This window comes from Semicossyphus pulcher, unplaced genomic scaffold, assembly GCF_022749685.1.
Source record: "Semicossyphus pulcher isolate SPU_LCO1_2020_fin unplaced genomic scaffold, fSemPul1.0.p SCAF_10, whole genome shotgun sequence".
Taxonomy (NCBI): Eukaryota; Metazoa; Chordata; class Actinopteri; order Labriformes; family Labridae; genus Semicossyphus; species Semicossyphus pulcher.
This window is the reverse complement of record NW_027211604.1, coordinates 5393197-5419909: the sequence shown is the minus strand read 5'-3', so window position 1 is coordinate 5419909 and position 26713 is coordinate 5393197. Positions and strand designations below refer to the sequence as shown.

The following is a 26713-nucleotide window of genomic DNA, read 5'->3' as shown; positions in this document are numbered from 1 at the left end:
GTAATGATTCTGAACGTTTGTTGTTACTACTCCACATTAGCTAACAGAGAAAGACCGAAGGTCGTCTCAGGTAGCTTGTTAGCTTTAACAGCTAATTCTGACAGCAGTGTCCGCTGTCAGTGCTGGGCGCAGTTAGCCTGACAGTTAGCATTAGAGCTAAGTCTGACAGCAGTGTCCGCTGTCAGTGCTGGGCGCAGTTAGCCTGACAGTTAGCATTAGAGCTAAGTCTGACAGCAGTGTCCGCTGTCAGTGGTGGGCGCAGTTAGCCTCAAAATTAGCATTAGAGCTAAGTCTGACAGCGGTGTCCGCTATCAGTGGTGGGCGCGGTTAGCCTCACAGTTAGCATTAGTGCTAAGTCTGACAGCAGTGTCCGCTGTCAGAAAGAAGTGCCGCGATGTTTCCCTTCACGTATGAAGGCTAACATGTTAATAACGCTGTGCTACGTCTACCTGTGGGTGCGCTTCCACAAGTGTTACTCGGTGCTGATCCGGAACAGTTTGTTCAGACTGAACAGCAGCCGCTTCAGCTTTAGTTTTAGCCTCTGCTCCAGCCCGGCCTCAGTCCCGCAGACCGGACCCCGCTCCGCTGCCCGCCGGCAGACCAGCCCGCTGCCCCCCGAGGAGGACCGCGTCTTCCTGCAGCTGGGAGACAAGACCGTGTGTGTCACAGAGCCGCAGGTTGGTACTGCAGCTGGTCACCTTCATACAGTGTGAGAAGAGAGGACACTGCACAGGCCTGTTTACATTCAGCTCCAGGACCAGAGCTGTCACGAGGTTCTAAAGCTCATACAGTTCGTTTAATGTAATTAAATATTATTATATAAATCTTAAATGCTTGTAGGAGTCTGTGTTCTGTGTGACACCTTCTCTGCCTCGTTAGAGAACACACTTTGAGGAGATACACAGATTTAAGTTTCTTTCGGTTTACAAACTAAACACCTGGAGGTTGAGGTCTAACTGGTTGGTTTGGCAGATGTGCTGTAGGTTAACTTTCCCATCTCCTCTAAACAGCAGTACAGAGCTGCTTAGCTTTTCTATTGGATCCATCAGAGACCGTCTCCATGTCCCTGAAGAGATTGGTCTGGTCCACAACCTCTGAGGGAAGCCTTGTTACACTGCTACACTCTTTAAAGCTACACATCTTCGTTGTGCATTTACAAAGTTGAATTGCACATTCAGATCTTCCGGATCTAAAACAAATCATTTATCATTAGTGTTATGGTCAATCTCTGAACCCATCAGTGATCTTCTGATGGTGATGTATCCTCTGGTAATATTGGCCAACTTCTTGGGGCTTCCACTGTAACAAGCAGTTAACAAGTAATGGAGGAGTGAGAGGAAGAGGCTTTGCTGAGTGAGGAGAGATTGTTGGGGTTGCACTGATGTGTTTTCTCTACACCCATGAATGACAGGAATCTGTTTTTAGCACATGGTGCATTGGGCAAGCTCCAAAAGAAAATGGAGACAGGGCATTACCAGCTGGTGTCTTTGCTCAGTGGACTCATGCAGGTAGACTGGCTGGTCTTTTCCCAATCTGGTCTTAACACAATGAGGGCTGACGCTTCCTCTGACGCTACAGCTTAGCTTGTGTGTTTAAATACCTGGAAGTGCCACAGCTGAAACCGCCCCTGTTTGATTTCACAATATAGCAGGCAATAGATGGTGTGACCCGTGTCAGCTGACCTCACCGTTTGATACTCAGAGAGTGAAGCTCAATTTCTCAGCCCTAACAAAAGCCTGACAACGACCCACACAAAAATCAACTCAAAGCAGTTTTGTCTTACCTAAGCTGACTGCAACCTTCCTATCTTCAAGATCAGAGCTTGTTCTGCTGCTAGATAATTCATATTAATGGTTTCATTTATGACATGCAAAAACGCTTGCATGATTTCTGTGTGAAATAAAGGCCATTGCTCCTGCTCTCTAAATATCTCCTCTGAATAAGCTGTGCAGAGTGAGACAGACCAGAGTCAGGAGTCCACCTCTGAGACTGATCCTGGACCTGTTTGCTGTGGGACTGGTCCTGCTCTGAGACACGAGAGCATGTTTTCTGTGTGGTTTTGAGCTCTGCTACACGTCTGTTACAATCTGATATCATGATATGGATGTTAACATTAACAATAAATGAAACAGTGTCAGATTAGATCATTAGTTTGTTTTGAACAGCCTGCAGTCGGGATGCCACTGTGTGTCTGTCTGCTGTAATCTCTCTTCTCCACAGCGTGTGCACGACATGATGTGACTAGTCACTAACTACTAATCAGTGTGTAACAAGCCTGTAGTGCTGTGAGTTACTACCATCTGTCTGTCTCTGTCTGTGCTGTCCACAGGCATGTGACGACCTCAGCAAGTGGACGGTGCTGTTGGGCTCCTCTCTGGTTTGTGGTCCTCGAATAGAGGACATTTCATTCATCATAGAAGCTACAGGACACAGAGTGGGCTACCATTCTGCTCACACGTCCAATAAGAAAGTAGGCATCACACATACCAGCAAGAACTCCAGTCTCATTTCACTTAGCAGACATGTTCTTTCCTCACATCATCACTAAACTCTTCGCTAACCAAGCCTTTCAAATCTGACCTGCAGCACCTCCTGTTTGTTATTAAAACAGAACATGCAAACATGTCAGCCATATTTGGTGGCATTTGTATGATGCAGCTATGACAGTGTTTTAGTTTCAGGTTGTTGGTCACTATAACAGAGAGAAGACACGGACCACAGATCAACTCTATCTAGAGAGAAACCAAACGTTAGCACAGGCTAATCTCCACACATTCACAACAGACCACAATACTTTATATACTATAAATTGTCATATTGAAATATGTAATTCAAATATGGAACTCCCTTTTTTAACAATTAAAATGCATCTATTGTTATCATTGTTATTTCAGCATCCTTTCAACCTGTTTATTGTCATTAAATCTCAGTAACATCTGTTTATGTTGGCTTCATAGCGCTGTAGTAAGACAGATCACATGTGACTTGCTACATACAGTGAAACTGCCACTCAGCAGAGGCAGATGGACAGGCGCTCCACAGCTGGAACAGAACAGCGCTAGTTGTTGTCCATCAGAGAAATCCTTGTACGACTAGAGGGGATGTTATGAACTAGACATGATCCACTGAGCCGCAAATTGCTCCCAATTGGTTAGTGACAGTGCGTAGATCCTGATTGGAGATTGGCTTAGAAGCCTTTGCCAACAGTGTGTGAATGTGAGTGTGAAAGGGTGTTTAAGACATGTAGTGTAAAAGCGCTCTGAGTGGTCGGAAGACTAGAAAAGTGCTACATAAGTACAGTCCATTTACCACCCAAGGTGAATGAAAGAACAGTGAATACATCAGTGACATTACAGCAGAGATTACAATAACAAGATAAACATAAATGTCTGACACTAAACGCTGCTATGTGTTGTTTTGTGTTGTGTTGTGAGCAGGTGGTGAAGTGGTCTGACTACTGTCTTCCTCTGGCCTGTAGCCCGGGCACACCATTCAGGGCGGTGGCTCAGGCCAGTGTGGATAACTTCAGTCGGCTTGGAGTCGCTTTCATAGAGGATCGCCTTCAGCTGGACGATGGACTCCTGCCTTCAAAGATAATACGTACGTGTCTTTACGTAAATACAGACAATACTAAATAATGCCACAACACAACAGAATACAGGCAACACGACCAAACACAGACAACACGACCAAACACAGACAACACAACTGTTGCGATCTACTTGACTCCAAAGATCGCAAGAGGCTAAGTGAAGGAGTGTGACATCTGTTTGACACGCAATGATCCAGCTCGACTCCAAAATCCATTTGATTATTTATTAAACAAAAACAGTAAAAAAAGCAAACTCGAAGTGCAGCCCATAATATCAAAAATGCAGTCATAAAGGCGGTCAACAAAAATGCGTCCTCCTCACTCACCCCCTCTCCCTACTGACAAAACAGGTGAGCAGGTGAATGCATTCATTAATTTCTACCCTCACCCACGTGACATGAATTACACCGGTGGCGAGAAAGAGAGAAAAGAAAAGAAAAGAAAGACACTTACATGGCTCCTACAACGACCAAACACAGACAACACAGCCACATACGGACAACAGAACCACATACAGACAACACGAAGTAATGCCACAACACAACAGAATACGTTAAAGCTCTAATAGAGCCGCTGTTCACTTCATGCCTAACAGCAAACCTCAGACAGTCACAGTTAGCGACTACACAGAGAACCTCACGGACCTAGAAGGCCAGATTTTTCTCCTTTATGACTGGAAACCAAATCAGATATAGTAGTAGAGTATTGGGGACATTTTGACCTACAATTATCATGTCTCCAAATGAGTGCTAATGCTAAGATCCTGATGTGTAAATAGACATCTGATGCTAACATGTCAACTTCAAAGGTTCATTCTTCTTCAGCCTGAACTGTAGGCATGCCTAGTTTATTGTAACTGGTAGTTTAAGACCTTGTCAACAGAAGCACCTTTAATATTTGTTTTATTTATTAAGTTTTGTTAAATTGTACGTCACCTAATACACTGACACTACAACTGTATTTTTGTGGCATGTCCACAGCTGTCCTTCTTAAAGAATCCACTCTCAGTGAGCTGTTGGAGAAGCAGTGTCCACAGACCCCAAAGACTGAGAAGTCAGCATGTGTCTGCACCCAGTCTGAAGGAGGGGTCCCTGAGCCCTCACCTCATCACCTGTTGGCTGACCACCTGCACCTTCAGTTCCGTAAAGGCAGCCTTCTCCTGCCTCCGGAGGCAAAGAGGAGGCTAGAGGATCGACGAGGGTCGGAGCCGCTCCGCGGCACCCAGGACCTGGGACCTGTAGGTGAGCCTGAGGACCGTTCCTTAGGGAACCACCACCACATGGAGGGCCATGGACACCACCTCCATCTGTCGAGCTGCAATGAGTGTTTGGAGCTGGAGAACAGCACCATCCTGTCCGTGAAATATGCATCAGCGGAGAACATCCCAGACCTCCCGGATGATGACTCAGCCGGGCTGGACAGTGGGGATGAGACTCTGGATACAGATGATGCCAAAGAGCTCTGTGGTCACAGCAGCAGATTTGACTGTAACAGCAAACCTCCAAATGTTCTGGTTTACACGGGGGGCTGCCAGCAGCGCTTTCACGCCCTCTGTCAGCTGTTATCAGAGTGTATAAACATGGACAACTACACCATATACCCCCTGTTGCCTCAGAAGGCTCTGAGCGACCCCTGGATGGACAACACCAGGCTGCTGGTCCTAGCAGAGGAGGAAACCCTGACCCCCCAGCTTCAGACCCGCTTTCTCATCTATCTGAGCCAGGGGGGCCGGGTCCTGGGGCTGGCCTCCACCCTGTGCCCCGCAGGCCTCTGTCTGGAGGACAGGGAGAGACGGCATGGGCAGGTCAGCAGGCTGAGTTTCACCAGGGAGGATAGCACGGAGCTGGAACTGAGCGTGCTGGCCAGCAACAAGGTCTACATCAGGGACAGTCAGGGAGGGGGGGAGGTGGAGCTCTGGGGGGAGCTGAAGGGCGACGTCCCTAACCAGAGAGACATGGTCATAGTCAGGGTGACCCACGGAGGGGATGGCGGGGAGGCTGTGCTCTGTCAGGTAAAGACACATGACATTATTCACAGTGGTGATTGTGGTGGTGTACAGTGGGGATAAATTCTGATCACATGGGAACTGATTTATCTGGAAACTGTCCTAAACTTGTGTCAGTGCAGCTCCACACAGCATCCTAAAGACTGGAGAACCAGTATTTTTTGGTACCAGTACATGTTTGGTCAGATAAGCTCCTGGACAAACGGTGCTCCTATTCGTATTTCACGTTAACATTCGGTCTTTTTGAATGTGTTTTTCATTATATCGTTTTATCCTGACCTAGCTGGCATCTGTCCCCTAGTGATGACGGTGGAAGGTCTGGTGAAGGCACACACAGGCTGGGAGCCCATCTGACATGTACATATACAGTATGTCTCTCTATAAGCTTCCTGAGTTTGTCTGTTTGTCTGCAGGTCCACCTGGAGGTTTCCCCTGACTCCCACCTGACGTCAGGGAACTTTGATAAGCTGAAGGTGAGCAACGCTCTGCGCTACGAAGTCCTGACGGAGATCCTGTCCTCCCTGGGCCTCAGCTGTGAGCTCAGCAAGACCCCGGCACCCACCCCCATCCACCTGCTGGCCACCTCACAGGTAAGCACTGTCTGTTTTTTTATACATTTATACAGGGTCAAAGGTCACAGTGACACCAGCTAAGATAATTTCATAGATCAGCCTGTGGATTCATTAACAACATGTTTAACCAGCAGAGTATGTCCACACATACACCATATCATCACCAACACCATGTATACACTCGAGATGTATAGGTGTGGTGAATCCAGCGGGGGAGGGAACTACAGCAGGTCAGGGGTGAATCATTGCCCAGGTAAAGGGCGTGAGGCTGCAGTGACACAGAGGGTGATTCCTCCGTCTGCAGATTAAATACAAGAGGTCAAAACTTCACAGAAAAAGAAGCAGGAAACAAACATCACTGGGCCTGCTCACTGACACACGGAGCAGGTTACTCACACACACACACACACACACACACACACACACACGCACGCACAGTCTGATGTATTTATTTAAGTTAATTATGATAACAGCAGCAGAGTTATTCTGCCTGCTGCACATGTGGAAACAATCTGCCCTCCTTAATGTATGCTAATAAATGCAGATGTATGCAGCAGCTGTGCGTGCGGAGAGGTGAGGGCAGCAGATCAGTGTGTGTGATCAGACACTCGGAGACTGAGCTACTCTGTGAGGAGAACATGTGTTCGGCCTGTGGAAACATTCAAGGCTCACTCGGCCCTAAGAATAAAGTTTAATTAACAAAAAGAGATTATCTTTGAAGTGTCTACATGTACTGTTTATCCAGAGTGAATTCATGTTTTCATAGCGTCAGCAGCCAAAGCTTCCAGACAGAAAGACACCATGACATCCAGAGTACAAGCAGAACACAGTAAACCATCGCATGGTCATATAAACAAGAGCAGGCGTTCTGTCTTCACAAATCAATCAAACAAATGGTTTAAAGCGTAGTAACGTAGGGGGATGTACAGTTGTAGCATTACGTCAAAGTGACTTTGCATCATGTAGCACAGTCTACAGCAATAACAATAAAGTCTACAGATTAACAATAAGTCAAACAGGCATCACGTTCTACTGGACTGATGAACAAGTCAGGTACATTTATCGGTTTCAGTACCGTCACCAGTTTCACTTTCTGCCAGGACATAGATTTTGCAATACTGTCATTATCTGGATACATCTCCATGGATACGGTGGTCAGACAGTGGAAAGAGACAGGTTCAGAAATTTGTTTCCTGCTTTGGACCAAAGATATGAGCTACCTGGTCGGAAGTACTTCAGCAAAAAGTGCCGTTTGCACAGCGTTGGAAGGAAATATTCAAGAAGATTTACCTTTGCTGATTTGTGGTCCAGCCGCACGACCGAGCCTGACATCAGCCTCACAATCCACTTCATTTATGATGAGTGGAATCTGTGCAGCAGATGTCTCCAGGCCTCATTTTTCCCCCACGAGCACACCGGTGAAATAATAGCAAATGGGCTGAAGGAAGCATTGTCTGCCTGGTGTGCGTGATGATGGACAGTGGTTCAAGCAGGGTACGAGCACCCTGTTTTATTACCCGTTTGTCTGTTTGCACTGAGTCTATCAGAAGTGGTGTGTTCATTACTGCAGTACTGAAGAACACCCAGTAGGCGGAGTCAGAGGTCCATACTGCAGAGGAACAGGAAGTGAGGCTGTGAGTCCATAAAGAATCTCTGTCCACAGTCCCAGATGAGACTCACAGTGCATTGAGGGTCTTCCTGTAACAACTGGTGTAAAGTGAATGTTCTTTGCAGCAGATGTGGCGTGGCTGTTCTTGCCTTCGTTGCTGTATGTTTTGATTTCTGTGTGACCTTTGACCCTGCTGCCTCAGTCACTTTGTCCCAACAAGCAGCAGGCTGGTGAAATTAGGGCTGCAGAATTGTTTCCAGATTGTTGTGTATGATGATAAGGAGGTAGCTGGAGTTTACCATGTCTGCCTCTCAGCTCCCAGTGAATTACACTCTGCTGTCAGGTGATCTGCTCTCGACTGGACCAGTCTGATTATCGAGTATTATCAGGCAGGTGGAAGCTTTTTACCTTCCTGTTCATGTGTGAGATATAAGTCATGTTGTCAGCAAGATGTATCTGAGGGCAGAAGTCTAAGGTCTGTTACCCTGCGGAGATAAACGAGCTGCTGGGTGAACAAAGGGAGCACACAGTGACGTACCGTGACTAAAGTAGACTCACTATAAGAGCGCACGAGGCTCTGCAGACTGATTCTGGATCAGATCATGTAAACAGTGTTGTGTTCAGCTCACTGAGGGAGGGGGACAGTGTTCATGAGGAATCTGAGTAGTCAGTGTCAGTCTGCACACATCACATCCTGTTAGCTCCTCTGACCATGACTTCATGTTCATGTCACATCCAATTAAATCCAATCAACCTTTATTTATACAGCACATTTCAGACAGAGCTCCTCACATTATTACCTTACACACACACACACACACACACACACACACACACACACACACACACAAAGACAGTATGAGTATTGTAGGAGAACATAAGACACTGTAACCTGCTGGCTGGCTGTCGGCCTACTCACACCGTGTCATTGATTACACACAATCATTCCAAACATCCATCCAACACATGAACGCTCAGCTGATGAACACTTTCTGTGTTTGTAATGAAGCCTGACCCCGACACGCTCACACCCAGCGAGGAGACGTCAGCAGGTAGAGGAGAGTCGGTCACACATCATGATTAGAAGTGAGATTCATTCTTTGGACGACGTTGCTGTTTGTCGATATTACAGAGTCAAGGGTCCGTGAGCAAAAGACCACATCGCAGGCCTGTTAAATACAGTCGCTTACATATGTATCAACACAACAACAAATACAGTTCACCTGTTCACCTGAGAGAGAGTCAAATATCTGAAGATTCCAGCACTGCCATCCGGTGGTCAGGGGTGCAAACACAGCACAGGATGGACCGCTGCAATCACAAAGATTTGATGGTCAACTATAGATTAAAAATCTATCACTGTTCGAATCCATACAGTATACATTTATGTTGTGATACTCAATATTTTACTGTCTGTGTTCATTCTGGTGTTTGTTAGAAGACTCTGAGCTGAGTTGTGTCAGTCACAGACCTTAAAAGTATACATGCGTTCATTGCTATATATCTGCGTCATTGTTTTTTCTAAAGCTGATGTGCATTGACCTCTCAAGTGCATGTACATAGTTTGTGTTTTCTGGTGTGTCTGATAAGTGTGTACCTGTCTGTAGACAGAGTCTGTATATAAATGTCTCTAACTCTCTCCGCGTTCTCGTCTCTCTCTGTCTCAGGAGCTCAGGTCTGTGTTCCTGCGGTGGCTGCAGACGCGTTCCGATCCAAACGGTCTCCTGACCTTGTCTGGCACCCCCTTCAGGATGGTTTCCTGCTCTGACCTCCAGGACGGTTCTGACCCACCTCAGGACTCTCTGGTCCTAGTCACAGACCCTCCTCAGTCTCAGAGCTGGGACCACTTCAGTATGGACACCTACAGGCAGAACCTGAAGACCAGCACGCTAGGACACACCCTGCTGTATGCTGAGGTGGTCACGTCCACCATGAACCTTCTGCAGGGGTAAGACACATCCTCTCAGCCTGTTCAATGTCTGAAACATACTGAGGTATCACAGTGAGGCCGGCAGCAGGAGAAACACTGTGAACACTGCAACATGTAGAGACCGACCAGCTGCTACGTCACATAGAGCCTTAACCACACAGGGACCTGCAGTCATGTCCAAATCACGAACACAGTCAGTACTAAGATGGAAATTCAGATATTGACACCAGATGAAGTTTTATTTTAAGCGATATATTCGTGTGAACGCTGAGTCTTCAAGTGCTTGAAGAATATCCTGACATTACAGCAGAACCAAACTTCACAAGCATTTTAAAAGTAGTTTTCTTGCTGTCTTGCAGACCTGACGAAGCATGAATTAAGACTGAAATTAAAATTGTGATGTCGTTATTTCATGAGGCAGAACAGAAATGAATACTTGATTGTTCACAGCCTTGGAGGTCCAGATGATATTATTATAAAATACAATATAATAAAATGTTTTGGTACCGGTATGTGATTGCCCAGTACTGAAAGAACCAATAAGCTCATAGACAAACAGTGCTCCTATCGGTATTTAACGTTAACATTTCATCTTATTTATTCGTCTTTTTCATTAAATTGTTTCATTCTTTCTAATCTTCTAATCCCGAATTTCGCGCCGGGTATTAAAAAAGTATTTCTGATATAGTGTTCCCCTAACGTGCGTCCCCTACTGATGATGAAGCCGCCGTCATATTGGACAGCTATTTAAAAATAATCAACATACAGGAACGGTTGTCACAGTGGCCGATCAAAAAGCATATCACAGCTTGTAGTAGCAGCTACAGCTGTGTACATTTTTTTCTATGTTGTCATGTAGATCCAAACGTGAACACTGACTGGGTGGGCACAGAGTGGGCTAAAACGTACAAGGGGCCAAATTCTCCTTTGAAAATGTGCCAGAAGCACCAAATTTGGGCTTTTTCGGCCACAATTTTTCCCCCAGACCCCCCGAGCTGGCTGACTACTCCTTATGTTACTGCATGACTTGACAAATAAAAAGTAAAATGATCCTGTGGTCATTTCACATAGACAAATTATTTATTAAATTACCAGAAAAAAAGGTATGTCATGATATACTAAATCGTTATCGAGATATGAAAATCCTACACCGTGATAAAGGATTTTGCCCTGCCCTTGGGCTGACACATTATACACAATGACATGTGCTCATGTGTGTGTTAGTGCTGCGTGTTGGTAAGAACCTGTTGATGATGATGAATCACCATGCCGGAGTTATCCCCCCTCGCTCCTCCTCACACTGACTGAGTGACGTGTGGATGTGAACGCAGGGATCAGACTGTGAGGTCAGAGGAAGCCTGTGGTCCTGCAGCTGTTTTTACATATTTAACACAGACTGACCCCTCAATCGGAGGAAACTCTCCGGGTCCTGACCCACACCCACAAAACACACCTTTTGTCTGTGTGACTATCGTAACCTCTGTTTCTTGCTCTCTCCTTTCTTCCTTACCTTTCTGACAGTCTGCTCAGTTCGGTCATGTGTGGAGTATTCAAGCTCAGCAGAGCTACAGAGCAGGATTCTGTGTCTGCTCTGCTGTGCTTTCATCAGTTCATACTTATTGATCACTGTGAAGCACAGAGGTGTACTGACACCTCTATCTGAGCTGGAATCACACAGCCTTACACACATGTACAGTACGTGTGTGCTGTGACACTATCACACATGAATTAAAGGTTCACACATGGATATACGTGTCTCCTGGTTAGAAGGCCCTTTTTAAGCCCTTAACACACACACAGTAACTCACACACACACAGTAACACACACAGGCTGGAACTGATTACAGTGCTGGCTGACCTGAGCACAGCGAGCAGGTCTGTCTGACAGAGTCTTTGTGTGCAGCTCTCCTGTGGGTGCAGCGGGCCCTGAGCAGGCTCTGAGGCTGCAGGTGGGAACAATTAAAAGTGTCATAAAGTTTGACAAATGGTCTGTGGAGCCGCGCTGAGCTGATTGGAACAGACACTGTTGTCATTAAGCTTCCACACAGAGTGAACCCACAACCTGCTGCTGCTAATATTTGACTTTCCAGATGTGTCTGTGCAGCAGCTTGATTAATGTGATTATGAAGGAATGCTGTTATATTCCTGCAGCACATGTTGATGAGAGAGATCAGCCGCTGCGCTGTGTATATATACATATCTATATATACATATAGATGTTTAATCACACAAACTCACAATATTAAGCTCACTGGATCTTCCTCTTGAAACCAGTTTGATTAATCATTCTGTCAGTGAGAACAGATTGTCAGAGTCACCCATGTAATTATACCGTTTGTCTAAAATCTAAAAAGCTTTATTTTTATAGCGAGATGGTTGGGTGTAGTTTTGCGTCACTGTGAAGTACCAGCTGCCTCCATCTTTATAAAGTGGGAAGTCAGTTATTGTCTATCATCAGGGATAGAGATAGACCGATATGGTTTTTTCAGGGCCGATACCGATACCAATTATTAGTAGTCAAGGAGGCCGATAACCGATATTTGGAGCTGAAAATGTAAATAAATAAATGAATAACTTCCTGAATTTTTATAAAGTAAATAAAACAAAGTTAAATAAAATTTGCAAAGAAATGAACTCTTATCGGCCATCAGATTTAAAAATAAATAAATAAAAAATATCGGCCGATAATCGGTCTATCCCTAATCAGGGAGTTTTCACCTGTGAGAGCTTTCATAGTTATGAATGAATCAGTTCAGTGTTTCACTAGAATACATGAAGTGGAACAAAGTCATCAGGCTCACAGGAATTAAAAGTAACACACTTTATTTGTACAGAACGTTTAATACAACAAATGCAGCTCAAAGTGCTTTCACAATAAAAACGATCATTCGTAATAATTTCGAGAGTACCTAGCTTCCGTATCGTGACATATGTCCGAGTGAAACAGGACGTGCAGGCGGGACATGTCATTAGAGGGATTTGATTTGATCGTTGAGAAGTGGGCGTAGACAGACGTTCTCCACAGCGCAGTAGCTAGCTAACTGACCGAGCGTTCTTGGTGCTCTGCGGCTAAATGTTGCAGAGTGATTGGTTGAAATTGTTTGGTGCTAACTTACGTGAGCGCACGTTAAATTTAGTTTTACCGGAAGAAAAAATTATCGGATTTTGATATAAGAATAAGAAGAAATTGATTTTCTGTATTTATTTTGGCCTATATTCTCAAATAGATGCACAATATTACCGGGGATGTGATCTAAAAGGATTAAAATGACATTTTTAATTTCATCTCGACTTTAAGGCTAAAATGAGGCTCCTTTTAAGAAGTATTGATGGAGCAGGTTTCCATGACATCTATCGGACCATAAACCTGCAGCAGATAATCTCCCTGTTCTTTAAAGCAGATATTTAACATCCACTGTAGCTTTCATAAAAAGGACCTTCATTCATCCTGTGTGTAATACAACGCACGCTCATGATTGCAGCTGTGTGTTCACTATCTGCGATTGCCTTCAGCAGAGCAGCTAACAAACTATGTCCCACGTCTCTTTGCATTTAGCTTTATTTATCTTCTACAAATGTATCTACTTTATTCATTTAAAAAACTCCTCTGCAGTTCAGAGGAAACGTTAACCCGTTCACAGTTTACAGTGATGGTAGTCTGCAGAAAAACTGACAGTAGACAACAGTGAAAATCTGTGTGAATACATAGCAATAAAAGAACCACCCGTCCTCGCTGTCTCTGCTGATCTAACACATAAAGTCGTCTTGTTTTCACCATTAAATTCCTGAAGTAGTCCGTGAACATCGTGTTTAAATCTGCTTCTACGTTAATCAGATAGTCAAACACATGTGTAACCTCAGACCATTGAGTTATTAGAGGCCTTTGAGAATGCAATGAGTGCCTCTTTCTCCTGTCTGCCGGATAAAAAACAGAGTGAACAGGGAGCTGCTCTAAAGCTGCTGCCGATGAAAGCAGCTTCAGAGGACTGAGGCTGAATGGACGCTGTCTGTCTGTTTGTTCAGGGTATTAAAGCTTTGTTTGGCCGCACAGGCTAATAATAGCAGCACTGAGACACACACGGTGTTCTCACAAGGTCACACCACGCTGGAATCTCAATGACTCTCCATCAGCAGCTTCACACATCGATGCCCCTGCTGGTCCTACAGAAGAGTTTCTGTTTTTATATACTCTTTTATTGTGACATTTATTCACTGTGTACTAAACAGTTAGACTGATACCACTGAGATATCTGTCCATTTAAACAAGACTAGAGCTGTGTGGATAATAACATCAGAGAAACTTGCTCTTATATTTAATTGTTCTCTGGATTAGCTGTTATGATAAATGCTAGCTGTGTGTGTGCGTGTGTGTGCGTGTGTATGAGTGTGTGAAGGCGTTGAGATAACGGAGGGGGGGTTTAAACAGCACTCTGCTGGTCTGAAGAACATAATGACTGTTTTCCTGCTAGGCTGAACTTGATCCCTATGCCTGCAGCTACACACTTCCTAGCTTCCCTCCATACACACACACATAAATACACACACGCGCACACACACTCTCCCTCAGAGGGGCTGTGAATGTAGTTTTGACTATTTATTGTGCATTTCAACCTCTTATTCTTGGAAAAGTCCCGACAACAGCTAAGCACCTGAGCAGAAAACAAGCCTAATAAAGGCCTCTTCTGCTGAAAGCTGTTTCAGTGTGCAGACAGCCTGGCGATCGCTGTTTGTTTTCACAGGTAATCCAATATCCAAACTGACACTGTCTGAATGAGGGTCCTGTTTCCTGTGAAAAATACAGCCCGCACAAAATGGATCCTCATAGCCGTGGCAACAGGTTCAACCATAAAAATCTAATTGGCTCAATTGACCTGCATGCTCCACCTGCAATTATCACAGATTGTAAGCAGATGCCTAAATGTCCTCGTTCTTCTTCTGGGAACACACGTGGAGCAGAGTCTGACCCGAGTTCTGCCTGAGACCCTCTGTGACGCTGAGGGGCCAACACAGAACGCCACAAGCAAACACAGGCTGTGGCTCAGTGGTAGAGTTGGTCGTCTCTCAATCGGAAGGTTGGCGGTTCAATCCCTGAGTGCTACAGTCACATGCTGAATTGTCCTTGGGCAAGACACTGAACCCCAAATTGCTCCTGGTGGCATAGCCATTGGGTACCGACCCAGACCATCACAGGCAAACACAGACCATCACAGGCCACCACAAGCCAACACAGACCAACACGAGCCAACACAGACCAACCTAGACCAACACAGGCCAACACAGGCCAACCTAGACCATCACAGGCCAGTACAAACCAACAAAGACCAACCCAGACCATCACAAGCCAACATAGGCCCTCTCAGACCAACTCAGACCAACCCAAACCATCACAGGCCAACACAGGCCAACAAAGGCCAACACAGACCAACCTAGACCAACACAGGCCAACACAGGCCAACCTAGACCATCACAGGCCAACATAGGCCCTCTCAGACCAACACAGACCGACACAGACCAACCCAGGCAAACAAATGCAAACACAGACCAACTCAGACCAAAAGAGGCTAACACCGGCCAAACAGGCCAACACAAGCAACCATAGGCCATAACAGGCCAACAGAGACCAACACAGGCCAGCACAGGGCAGGCAGCCTTTCATCTCAGCTGCAGTGAAATGGTCTAATGGGACAAGAAACAGGACTGACCAGGACCAGGGCCAGACCCTCAGGGGCCCTGTGCCTCAGTTGCTCATACTGCAGAAGACTGTGTGCTTTCTGTTCTTCTCATACATATTTCAGTCTCACTATGTGATGAACAGAACCTGAGCTGGGCCAGGCAGGGGCCAGAACAAGGTCAGTGAGTGGAGCTCAGCTGCTTGTGCTAATGGAGCTGCCGCTCTCATTGATCATCTCCAATAGTGCTATGTGAAATGATCATTGTGCTGCCCCTCAGTAAACAGGATTAGCTCAATTAATCACATTTACAGATTAGTTTGTCCTCTTGTATTGATCAGCCCTTCGATGCTGCTGAATGATCAATGCAAACACGCTTATGCACCCAAAATCCTGTTTGAAAGATGAGCATGGACGGCAGAAATAATCTTTTAATCTGAGATATTTTAATCTGGGAAGTGACAGGGTTTGGGTTCGGAGGATAAATGGCTTTCAGGAAAATCATATCGTCCATGAGCACATCAAATGCAGCCTCTTGATTAGTTAGATTATGTATATGTAACAGGTAACCAGTTTTACTTACGCATAGTGTAAGTACAGTATAACAGTGACAGGTACCTGCTGTTGGCGAGGTGTATAAGACACCTGTAATACAACAGTGACAGGTACCTGCTGTTGGCGACAGACACCTGTAATACAACAGTGACAGGTACCTGCTTCTAGAGAGGTATTTATATAAGACACCTATAGTATAAAGAGTGACAGGTACCTGCTGCTAGAGAGGTATTTATATAAGACACCTATAGTATAAACAGTGACAGGTACCTGCTGCTAGAGAGGTATTTATATAAGACACCTATAGTATAAACAGTGACAGGTACCTGCTGCTAGAGAGGTATTTATATAAGACACTTGTAATATAACAGTGACAGGTACCTGCTGTTGGTGAGGTGTTCATATAAGACAGATTGATGCTGTGTGACAGCCTCCTCACCGCCTGCATCCTCTCTGTGTGGGCACACAGCTTATTATCAAACGTCCTCCTCTGACAGATGACACTGCTGGGGGGCTTTATCCTCCTGACCTGCAGGATCTAGGAGGGTGACCCCTGTGGCTTAGCTGCCCCCTAAAACAAAGAGGGGATTTAGAGGCCCACGCTCTTCATCAGGAGGACATTGCCTCGTCTTTCTCCTTGTCGATCATGCTACTTTGTCTGTCTTTGTTCTGCTATTGTTGGAGTGAGGACACGACAAAGGTCCCAGTGATCAGAGGAGATGAAACGGATAACGGCAGACAAAAACACCACAGAGCGGCCTCACTTTCTCTGCCTGTGTGGCTCTCATCGCTTTCTTTAGAAGATAATGTGTCTTCTCCTTTTTCCTGGTGCACATCTACACATTTGACTACACCTACATCTGCAACCACATGATTAGCCTTGTTCACTGCAGGAGCAGGTCGAGAGCCACATGTTTTTGAAACTGTTACATGGTGTTGGTGAAGACCACATGATGGGTTAAACCTGTTTGACCACTGTGGGCTGCCTTCATGTTGTATTTGAGAAACACAAAGTAGTTTTTGTGACCACAGGGTCATCATACCATGGTCAATGTTTAAACTTGCAATAAGTGGATTAGTCAATTTGTCATTTAGCAGAAAATTATCTCCATCTCCTCTCATAATTGGTTAACCATCTCAGTCATTTAAAAGCATCAAAGTAATGCTGATGTGTTTGTTTCCTGTCATTGCATTTGGTCTAATAAATGAAAATGAATGCAGTGTTTCCTCATGATAGTACCCAGAGGAAGCATATATAAAGTGAAAAGAATCGGTCCGAGCACAGAACCTTGTGGAACTCCGTGACTAACTTTTGTGTGCCAACAGGACCAGTACAGAGAGAAGTCCTCTGTGCAAAGCAGTAAGGAGCTCATTTGTAACTTTCAGCAGTGCTGTCTGTGAATTTCTGTCTTACAACACTTTTTAGCTGTTCTAAAATCTTTGTAAACGGAAACAAGTCAGGCTTTAGCATCTCTAAATTCTTATGTAGAAAAGGATCCACTTCTACAGCTCAGGCCCTCACATATTGAATTTGGTACATAGTACCAGCTGCTTCCTGTGACCGCCCTCAGTGCAGTCAGTAATGTGAGATCAGAAGGCCGTCAGCAGTTTACCTACATTATATATAAAGTGTATTTCTGCAGCTGGAGGACGCGCGTGAGCGTCTTGTCCATGCAGGTTGATTGTGAGCAGAGAGCTCTCAGGAACGGGTTGGCCTGATTCTCTGATGGTCTGCCAGAAAGCATCCCCTTCCCCCCCTTGCACCCTCAGCAGGGACTAACCAGCTTCTAACAAGCCTCACCCTCAGCAGGGACTAACCAGCTTCTAACAAGCCTCACCCCCAGCAGGGTCATGCTCCAGCTAACATGTCTTACACGGAGCCCACACACAGTCAGTGCTGCACTTCCAACCCTTTCCAAATATTGTCTGTTCATCAAGTCATGAGGAAATATTTGATGCTCTGATATAAGTAATTGGCTGCTAATGTTTAGTGCCTCAGGGTTTGTTTTTAGTATTCTGTTTTTTTAGTGATTATATGTTGACAGTTAGTTGGCTGCTGAAGAGCTTTCCAGTTCAAAATGTCCGACTTAATCAGCTTCAGTTTAGCCAACATTCCTGAGGCTGAGATATTTTCAGAATCTAACGTTATTTCTTTTTTCATGCCTGCCAAGTTTTTACACTCACACACATTTTGATGAGTTATTCACTTAAATTCAAATATTAGGAGATATTCTTTTGCCTTTATTTCAGATAGAGACAGGGGAGGCCCACCGAGGCCAGAATCAACACCGGGCCCCTGTCATGAGGATTCAGTCATACAGAACTACCAGTACACCCTGATACAGTGTTTTTAGATGATATTAGCTCCAGTGGAACTTAAAGGATAGGTTCACTTTTTTAATTCTCTCTTAAAACAATGCTCAGGTGCCCATATGAACATCGAAGCAGATCTTGCCTGCTGTAAACATTTCTCCACTCAAAAGACCGCCTCCGATTCAACATTCGACCTGCAATAGACATGATCGACCTGTACCTACAGTGCTATGTTTGATTATTTCTTGGAATATTTTAAAATACTTATATTATATATAAATAGTATATCTACAATCTGTATAGCCTAAACTTAAAGGTCGTGCAAGTCAATGAAAAAAAGGCAGGCCTACACCTCTTGGGTCTTTGTCAGGTGAATACAGAGTTCTATCCAAACGTTGTTTCATGTAAATAATGAAACAAAACAATTCACAATGTTTTGATCATCTGATAAACTAAATGAATGTGCGGTATAATCAGGAGGGATCATAAACACATCATCATAGTGTATCATACTAATCACCTGTGTTCTCCCAGCCTAAAGGCTCGTCAGTCAGCAGTGCAAATATAGTTTACTCATCGGAGTGCAGAGTGAGCTGTCATCCATCCCTCTGATAAACTGTTCTTTAACAAGTCTCCTACAAAGCTCTGTCCGGCCCTCACGCTGGGTTTAAGCTAATTGACCATCTTTGCATCACAATAGCAGAAAAGCCGCACACACTTTGTGTTGTCTGGGCGGTGGACGGCGGTCGCCTGGTGTCGATGGATCAGCTTTAATTACATCTGGAGACGAGATAATGTGCAAACAGTCTACTGGTAGTAACACAGTCCTTATTGATGAAATACACACTGTGCTGATGATCACAATCATGCAGGATGATCTGCACTTATTTATGTGTATGAGACAGTTTCCCCCGGAGGACGCCTTCCTGCAGGGTTCCTCTGCTTTGTTTATCTCTAACACCGCCCCCTCTCTTTAAACACTCTCCATCCATCCTTCTCGATCAGTGCACAGATACCTTATACTGCCACTGTGCAGCAGGTGCTAACGTTCCTGTGTTCTGTCCTTCCTGTCTCAGGCTCAGTCTGCACTCTCCAAAGGATATGGGCTTGATCGCTGTCGCTGCTCGTCAGACTGAGGGCAGAGGTGAGTCCTCCAACACACTGAAAACCTGCACACACACAATGGGCTGAAACGTGTCAGTAGAAACTGAATTTTAAGAATTCATTTTTGAATTTGAATTGCTCAACTTGTATAATAATTGAATAATTTGAATCACATTAGTTTGAAACTGAAGTCCAATAAACTTGAAACTGAATCTGAAATTCTTTTTAAGAGTCTTTTTAATTCAAACAACTCCTCACAAGGTTCTTTCACATAACAGTATGCCATCGTTGTCTTTAAATTAGGGATAGACCGATTATCGGCCGGGCCGATTATCTGCACCGATATTCAGCATTTTGACGCATATCGACATCGGCCGATAAGAGATCAATTTAAAACTGGGTTATTTTGGCTCCGATGCATATGCTTAAAGGCATTTAAACAAAGTTAAGTGTTGGAGTTTGAATTATTCAAAATTTTGAAGCCAATATTTTCACTTTTACTGCAAGTGAATATCGGCTCCAAATATCGGTTATTGGCCTCCTTGACTACTGATAATCGGTATCGGTATCGGCCCTGAAAAAAACATATCGGTCTATCTCTACTTTAAATAGGTACATACCAGGCAAGTGGTGCCACTTTTGAACAGCTTTAGTCCGTCCTTATGTCATAATCATGCTGTTAAAGGAATTTTATGAAAGTATAATTGTTCTAGGGATTATACACGACTGATATTTCAGAAATATGATGGTGGTATATCAGGAATCAGTTCTTTGAGTCTGACCATCTCAGCCTACAGCCAACAGCTAATAGCGCCTCACTCACCTCATTCTCACCTCTGACAGAGGATACTGTCTCCAGGCTTCTGCTGGAATCTCGGCCCACTACCTGTCCGCTGGACCCAATACCATCAATCCTCCTACAGACCATTTCCCCCACACTTAATTCTGCAGTCACGCACCAACTATTTAACCACATAGAGAGATGAAGCAGGAGCTGTCACATTATGAACAAACCTCAGACTTGTAATGATTTGTTTCCTGCTGCAGGGCGGGGAGGGAATGCCTGGCTCAGCCCTCTGGGGTGTGCCATGTTCACTCTGAGCGTCCAGGTGGACCTAAGCTCCAGGCTCGGACAGAGGATCCCTTTCCTGCAGCACCTGGCTGCTCTGGCTGTAGTGGAGGCTGTACGTACACTTCCTGGATACCAGGTAACAGCCTGCACGCTTCCTGTAGCAGTGTATTATCAGACTGTAACAGCCTGCACGCTTCCTGTATCAGTGTATTATCAGACTGTAACAGCCTGCACGCTTCCTGTAGCAGTGTATTATCAGACTGTAACAGCCTGCACACTTCCTGCACCAGTGTATTATCAGACTGTAACAGCCTGCACGCTTCCTGTACCAGTGTATTATCAGACTGTAACAGCCTGCACACTTCCTGCACCAGTGTATTATCAGACTGTAACAGCCTGCACGCTTCCTGTACCAGTGTATTATCAGACTGTAACAGCCTGCACGCTTCCTGTATCAGTGTATTATCAGACTGTAACAGCCTGCACACTTCCTGCACCAGTGTATTATCAGACTGTAACAGCCTGCACGCTTCCTGTACCAGTGTATTATCTGACTGTAATAGCCTAATTAAAAATCATACAGTATCTGATAGAGATGGTATATTTTGTGCATCACTACAGTGCATGATGTTAAACTCTGATGCTGTTTGTCAGGACATCGACCTCAGGGTGAAGTGGCCCAATGACATCTACTACAGTAACCTGATGAAGCTGGGTGGGGTCCTGGTGACGTCGACCCTCATCGGATCGACCTTCCATCTGCTAATAGGTAACAAATACAACACACACAAAACATATGAATCCAAAACTATTGACTGTAGAAACATCAATAAAATGTTTCTTAACAAGTTATTTGAACATTTTTTAGTTTTTGAGATATTCTAATTTTTATGAGCACAGAGTGATGGTGGTGTGAGAGTTTCATCTGCAATAGAAATACAGTGTCTACTTTCATGTTGACACTTACACTGAAGCCTTAGTTATTTTGGCTTCAAAGAATGTATGCTTTAGCAAGGAAAAACATTTCAGTCTCAACACCATTGGAAAATAACTTTTTTGTCCACCTGGCACTGTGGCTGTTGGATTCCAAAATCTACAAGCCACTCAATGTTTTTTACCAGCCACCATAACCGTCGTTTAACCGACAACTGCATGTGAAAAATGTTAAAAGATGAATATTATGGCCGCCGGTTTAGCTCAGTGGTTAAATCAGCGGCCATATGCAGAGGCTATAGCCCTAGATACGGCGGCCCCGGGTTCCACTCCCGCCCTCAGCCCCTTGCCGTGTGTCATCCCCACTATCTTCCTCTGTTTCCAACACCATCCACTGTCCTCTCAATAAAGCCATGAAGGGCCAAAAAAATAAACAAAGATGAACATTATAATTATTGTTTAGCTAAATATGCTATTTTATTTCACAAGGTAAATATTTAAAGTCTTAAAGAAAACAGACATTCTTCAGGATGGTAAGTGCCTTCATTGCAGCCGAATCCTCCGGGCTTGTCTCCTCGAAAACTAACCGCTCCCCTTTGTCGTCTTCTCCCCACTTTTCATTAAAAATGTGTTTTTTGACCTTTGCCTCTTTGACCTGCGTTTCCTCCTGACAGTGTTGGGCACGCTACTTATGACACGTAGTGAGCGAAGCTACCATTTACTCTACATTAAATTTAGCTTCACTACATTGAAGCTACCCCTCAAAGGAATGTAGCAGGCTAAGCTACAGCAACATGGCAATAATAGTAAGCTATTTTCATTTACAGCAACAGCATTATTATTTTTATTTGGACTGCTCTGTACTAAAATTAATAGCTATAGCTACCTACAGGAAAGCACCTTTGACCAAAGGAAGAAACTTGAAACTTGATTGCCTTATTATAGTGATTGAGCCAGTTAAACAACCGGCTCGCTTTAAATGGGTTTTTTTCTTACATGACATGATAAAATGATTCTTTTGTGTGTGTGTGTGTGTGTGTGTGTGTGCGTGCATGCGTGCTAATTTATATGCTGAAGATGAGCTGATTGTACAAATGTAAGGAGTCATAGTGATGTGTGTCATCCTCACACTGCTCTCAGTTAACTACCATCAGCAGGGTAAAATAAGCACGCAGATATGTACGATGATCAAAGGGCCATTAAATCAAGTCAACTATGATATAGGTACTAATATTCACACATATTAGTCTGTCAGACACCCAAATGTTCTTTTTGTAATTATAGTTTAATGATGAACCACTTGGCGGCTACTGAATAACAAAAACAAGACTTACATATGTGTGTGTGTACAGGCTATGTAGCGTATATGTTGGTCACTGGGATTCACTCGTTAAAGCTAAAGTTAAGAGTTCAATAACTTTTTCTAGTAATAAAAAGAACTGTGAATAACTTTATTCACTGACCAAGATCACATCAGGCTGCTGAACTAGCTAACAAGCTAGCAAGCTAAAGGTCCAAACTATAAACTGGAACTCTGACTAACCGGATTGTATCGGGGAGATTCACTCACTCGCCCATCTGGTTTTATCCTCTCCCACCTCTCCCCGTTCACTGATATGTTTTCTTTACAGTCGTCAGTGGGTGAAACCATGAACTCTAATAGGTAACACATTTGAAATGAATCCTGCATGTGACTGCTTCTCTTAAAGCTCTTCAACTTTTAGAGAAGGAAGTTCTTAACTTTGCATAACTTTAAGAACACTTTGAGCATCTCCATGAGCGTCCACCTCTCTGTCACTGCGAAGACAGACACAGCTGGCTTTGTTGTGTTGATTCTGATGAGTCATATTAAAGGGTCTGAATACACCTGCTCTGTCCGTAAAGATAATCCAGCAGTAATCAGTCTGTTGTTGTCTGCAGGCTGTGGGTTCAACGTGACCAACAGTAACCCTACAGTGTGCATCAACGACCTGATCCGTCAGTACAACACGGAGCAGAGCTGCAGCCTGCAGCCGCTCAGCTGCTCCCAGCTCATCGCCCGCACTGTCACCTGCCTGGAGACCCTCATCGCCAGCTTCCAGAGGGGGGGTCCTGACGCCGTGCTACCCACGTACTACAGCAGGTGGATCCACAGGTGAGCTCTACAGAAAACCCCACCCACCTGTGGAGTCAGACAAGAGATCCACTGATCCCAGTCTGCTTGTTTTGTTTTGCATCTTTAATCTTAGTCGTAAATAAAGTGTTCTCACTATCACCCTGCATCAGAGCAGTGACTCTCTGTGCTCTCCCTCAGCGGGACAAGGGTGCGTCTGTGGAGTGAGGACGGGCTGCAGGCCGACGTGGTGGGTCTGGACCAGAACGGCTTCCTGCAGGTGCACAGCAGGGAGCAGGGCCTGGTGTCTGTGGAGCCCGACGGGAACTCCTTTGACATGCTGAAGAATCTGGTGGTGATGAAGCAGCATTAGGACCAAACTGAATGAACCAAATCTGACTTACATACTTTATAAACATGTTTCCTAATACACGTTAGTGGTTTACAGTGGAAGCACTGGCTTGTTAACCGAACACACTACTGAACTAGAGGTTATATGACAGTGAGGAGGACTGGCTTTACAGGCAGCTACTTACAGAGACGTGTCTCACATCACCATGACAGTGTTTGGGACCACACATTTAAAACTTTATCTGTTATATATATAATAATAACACAACATGAGAACTGAGCTTACTGCAACTCTTCTGTCGCTCCTCTCTGCTAAATAAAGATTTACACACCAACAAGTGGTTCACTTCTTTACACTAACAACGTCTGGTCTCCCAAAGCCCTCATCCTGGTCTATGAAACCCTGATCCTGGTGCACAAAACTCTGATCCTGGTCCCCAAAACCCTGATCCTGTGACACAAAACACTGATCCTGGTCTATGAAACCCTGATCCTGTGACACAAAACCCTGATCCTGGTCCCCAAAACCCTGATCCTGGTTTATAAAACCCTGATCCTGTTATACAAAACCCTGATCCTGGTCTCTGAACCCCTGATCCTGGTCTATAAAACCCTGATCCTGGTCCACAACATGCATGGTTTTAATGTTACTTTTTCAGGCAGATTGAGCGATACCATAATAAGAACTATATAGAATTATAGATGAATGAAAAGCGCAGGTAAATCCAGGGACGAGTTGTTTTATTGGTTTAATCTGAATTTGTAAATCATAGAGCTGCTTTCTGCTTTCCTGGATTAACTGATCCTTCTACCTCCTGTCCTGGTTCTTACAGCATCAACCAGTTCCTCACAGCTGCTTTAAAATAAATAATGGTTTGACATTTTGAGCATTATTTTATGGGGACAAAATCATTTTGCTGCCCTAATGTCTTTCTAATCTACAATGTCACTGTAATGATACCGCAGTTCAAATGCAAGATATTCAAATAAAAATGTCTACAGTATAAACTACACTGTAAAAATGTTTCAAACTTTTATGGCATTTAGTTCCTGAAATCCAGCCTGACTCTTCCCCTCTGCTGGAATCAGGATAATCCTGATTATCCAAAAGTCTCGTAATCCTACTCAAAAGTTTTGAACAATAAAAACTGGAGGTTTTTAATCCAGATAAAAAACAAACTGGATTACCTGATCTAATCCCCATTTTCCAGATTTGATCCAAACTGATAGCTGTAATCTGATCAGATCAGAAGGCCCTGGGGTTTACACATTGTTTTATTTTCTGTCACTCTTCTGTTGTATTGTTAATATGCTGTGGGGGTGGAGGGCACACAAGAGTGAAGATAAAGCCGAATTCAAGAATCTGTAACCAATCATGTAAACACCTTAAAAACTGAAAATAGAGGTGCACTTATTTCCTCTTCTGAACCTCAACAGTCCCAGTTCAGCTCAGGTGGACCAGCTTGGCAACTCATCCTTGTTGTCCAGTAACGACATGTAAATATTCATAATCTTACCTTGTTGTTCTGCTTCTTAAAAGCCCACACACTGAAACATTAAATGATTTGTAACATGTAGAAGATAAAAAGTCACAAAACAAATGTTTTTTCATTTTATTTGTGTTGTTTTTGGCACATTACAGACCTTACTGACACTTTGGTATCAAGCTGCCCAGGGATGTCGTGCTGTGATACAACCTTAACTCATAACGTAGAATTATTTAAAAGTGCAGTTAGATGACTTTGTTGAGAGGAATTTGTTGCCTGCAGCTGAGCACAACTGCAAACAGGAAGTGCTGATGTGAAAGTTTATTACAACATTTCATTCTGATGGCTCTTATAATCAGTCATGAGCACATTGTACTCACTAAATTACTGTCCAGATCTGGGAATGAGACAATACTAGGAGAGAAATGTCAACAGATGAAGAATCAGGAGCAGCCAGAAGACAAAACAGTGGAGCGGATCGTCCATCAGGACCAGCATGTCCAAGTGTCCTTGAGTGATATACCGAACCCATAAATGTTCCTGATGGAACGGCCATTTGTGTGAGAATGAGTTACAATAGATCTCGAATGGCAGGTTGGCATCTCCACCATCAGAAAGTCTGTGAATGGGTAAAGGTTGACGTGTAGCGTAAAGTGCTTATAGTGGTCGGAAGACTAGAAAGGGGCTACGTAAGTGCAGTCCATCTACCACTTTTCGAGTGACTAAAAGTGAATGTTTCTGAAACTTTGCTAACGAGCATTGCAGTGAAAGGTGTACACATCTACAGCAGGTACGGTATGTTACCCATGGCCACAACTTTAAAGCCCAAGTTGAGATGTACGACTGGTTTACTTGAAACTTTTATTTTATAGTCCTTAGACATAGATTCCAAGATACCAACTTCACATCACTCAATCATAGAGCTGGTGTGATGTAACTTTGTAGCCTTAAGGAGCCTGTAGATTCCATTGTGCTGCCCTCTCTGTTGCACCATATTGTTTGGAACCCTGGTCGTATCAGCAGCTGTTCTCAGAGCTGCAGTGGTCGCGGAGGTGTCAATCACTGTCCCACTGCAACGCGGGTAAACGAAGTAGACCAGACCATCTGTAATCAACCTACAATTCCAGCCAAGTGAAGGTCTTCATGAATTTCTTATACCAGTGAAAATCTGTCGGGTGGACTGAAGAATTGAGGATTGAGGACTGGGTACCCACGCCCCCTCCCTAATCCTTTCCTTGCGCAAGCCCCTTATCTCTAACTTACTTACTTTCAGAGAGCTCTTGGCTCAAAAACCCCAGCTAGAGACGAACTCATATTAATTGGTGACTTCAATGCGAGACCTGACAGAACAGCTCGCATGGAGTAAATCCCAGGCCAGCATGGAGTATGAAAAATTAACAGCAATGGTCTTTGGTCCTTTCTGACTGTG

At 44.3% G+C, this 26713-nt stretch overlaps 1 protein-coding gene across 1 annotated transcript; it reads left to right on the top strand.

Moving 5' to 3' along the window:
- The first annotated feature begins 202 nt into the window (after window positions 1-202).
- On the top strand, window positions 203-25338 carry hlcs (holocarboxylase synthetase (biotin-(proprionyl-CoA-carboxylase (ATP-hydrolysing)) ligase)). Its single transcript, XM_069665821.1, has 11 exons — window positions 203-677; window positions 2330-2470; window positions 3438-3600; window positions 4573-5603; window positions 6011-6187; window positions 9446-9726; window positions 19322-19389; window positions 20397-20557; window positions 21076-21190; window positions 23275-23488; window positions 23648-25338. The coding sequence occupies exons 1-11, from the start codon at window positions 411-413 to the stop codon at window positions 23817-23819; spliced, it is 2790 nt and encodes a 929-aa protein (XP_069521922.1). The 5' UTR covers window positions 203-410; the 3' UTR covers window positions 23820-25338.
- The last annotated feature ends 1375 nt before the right edge of the window (window positions 25339-26713 follow it).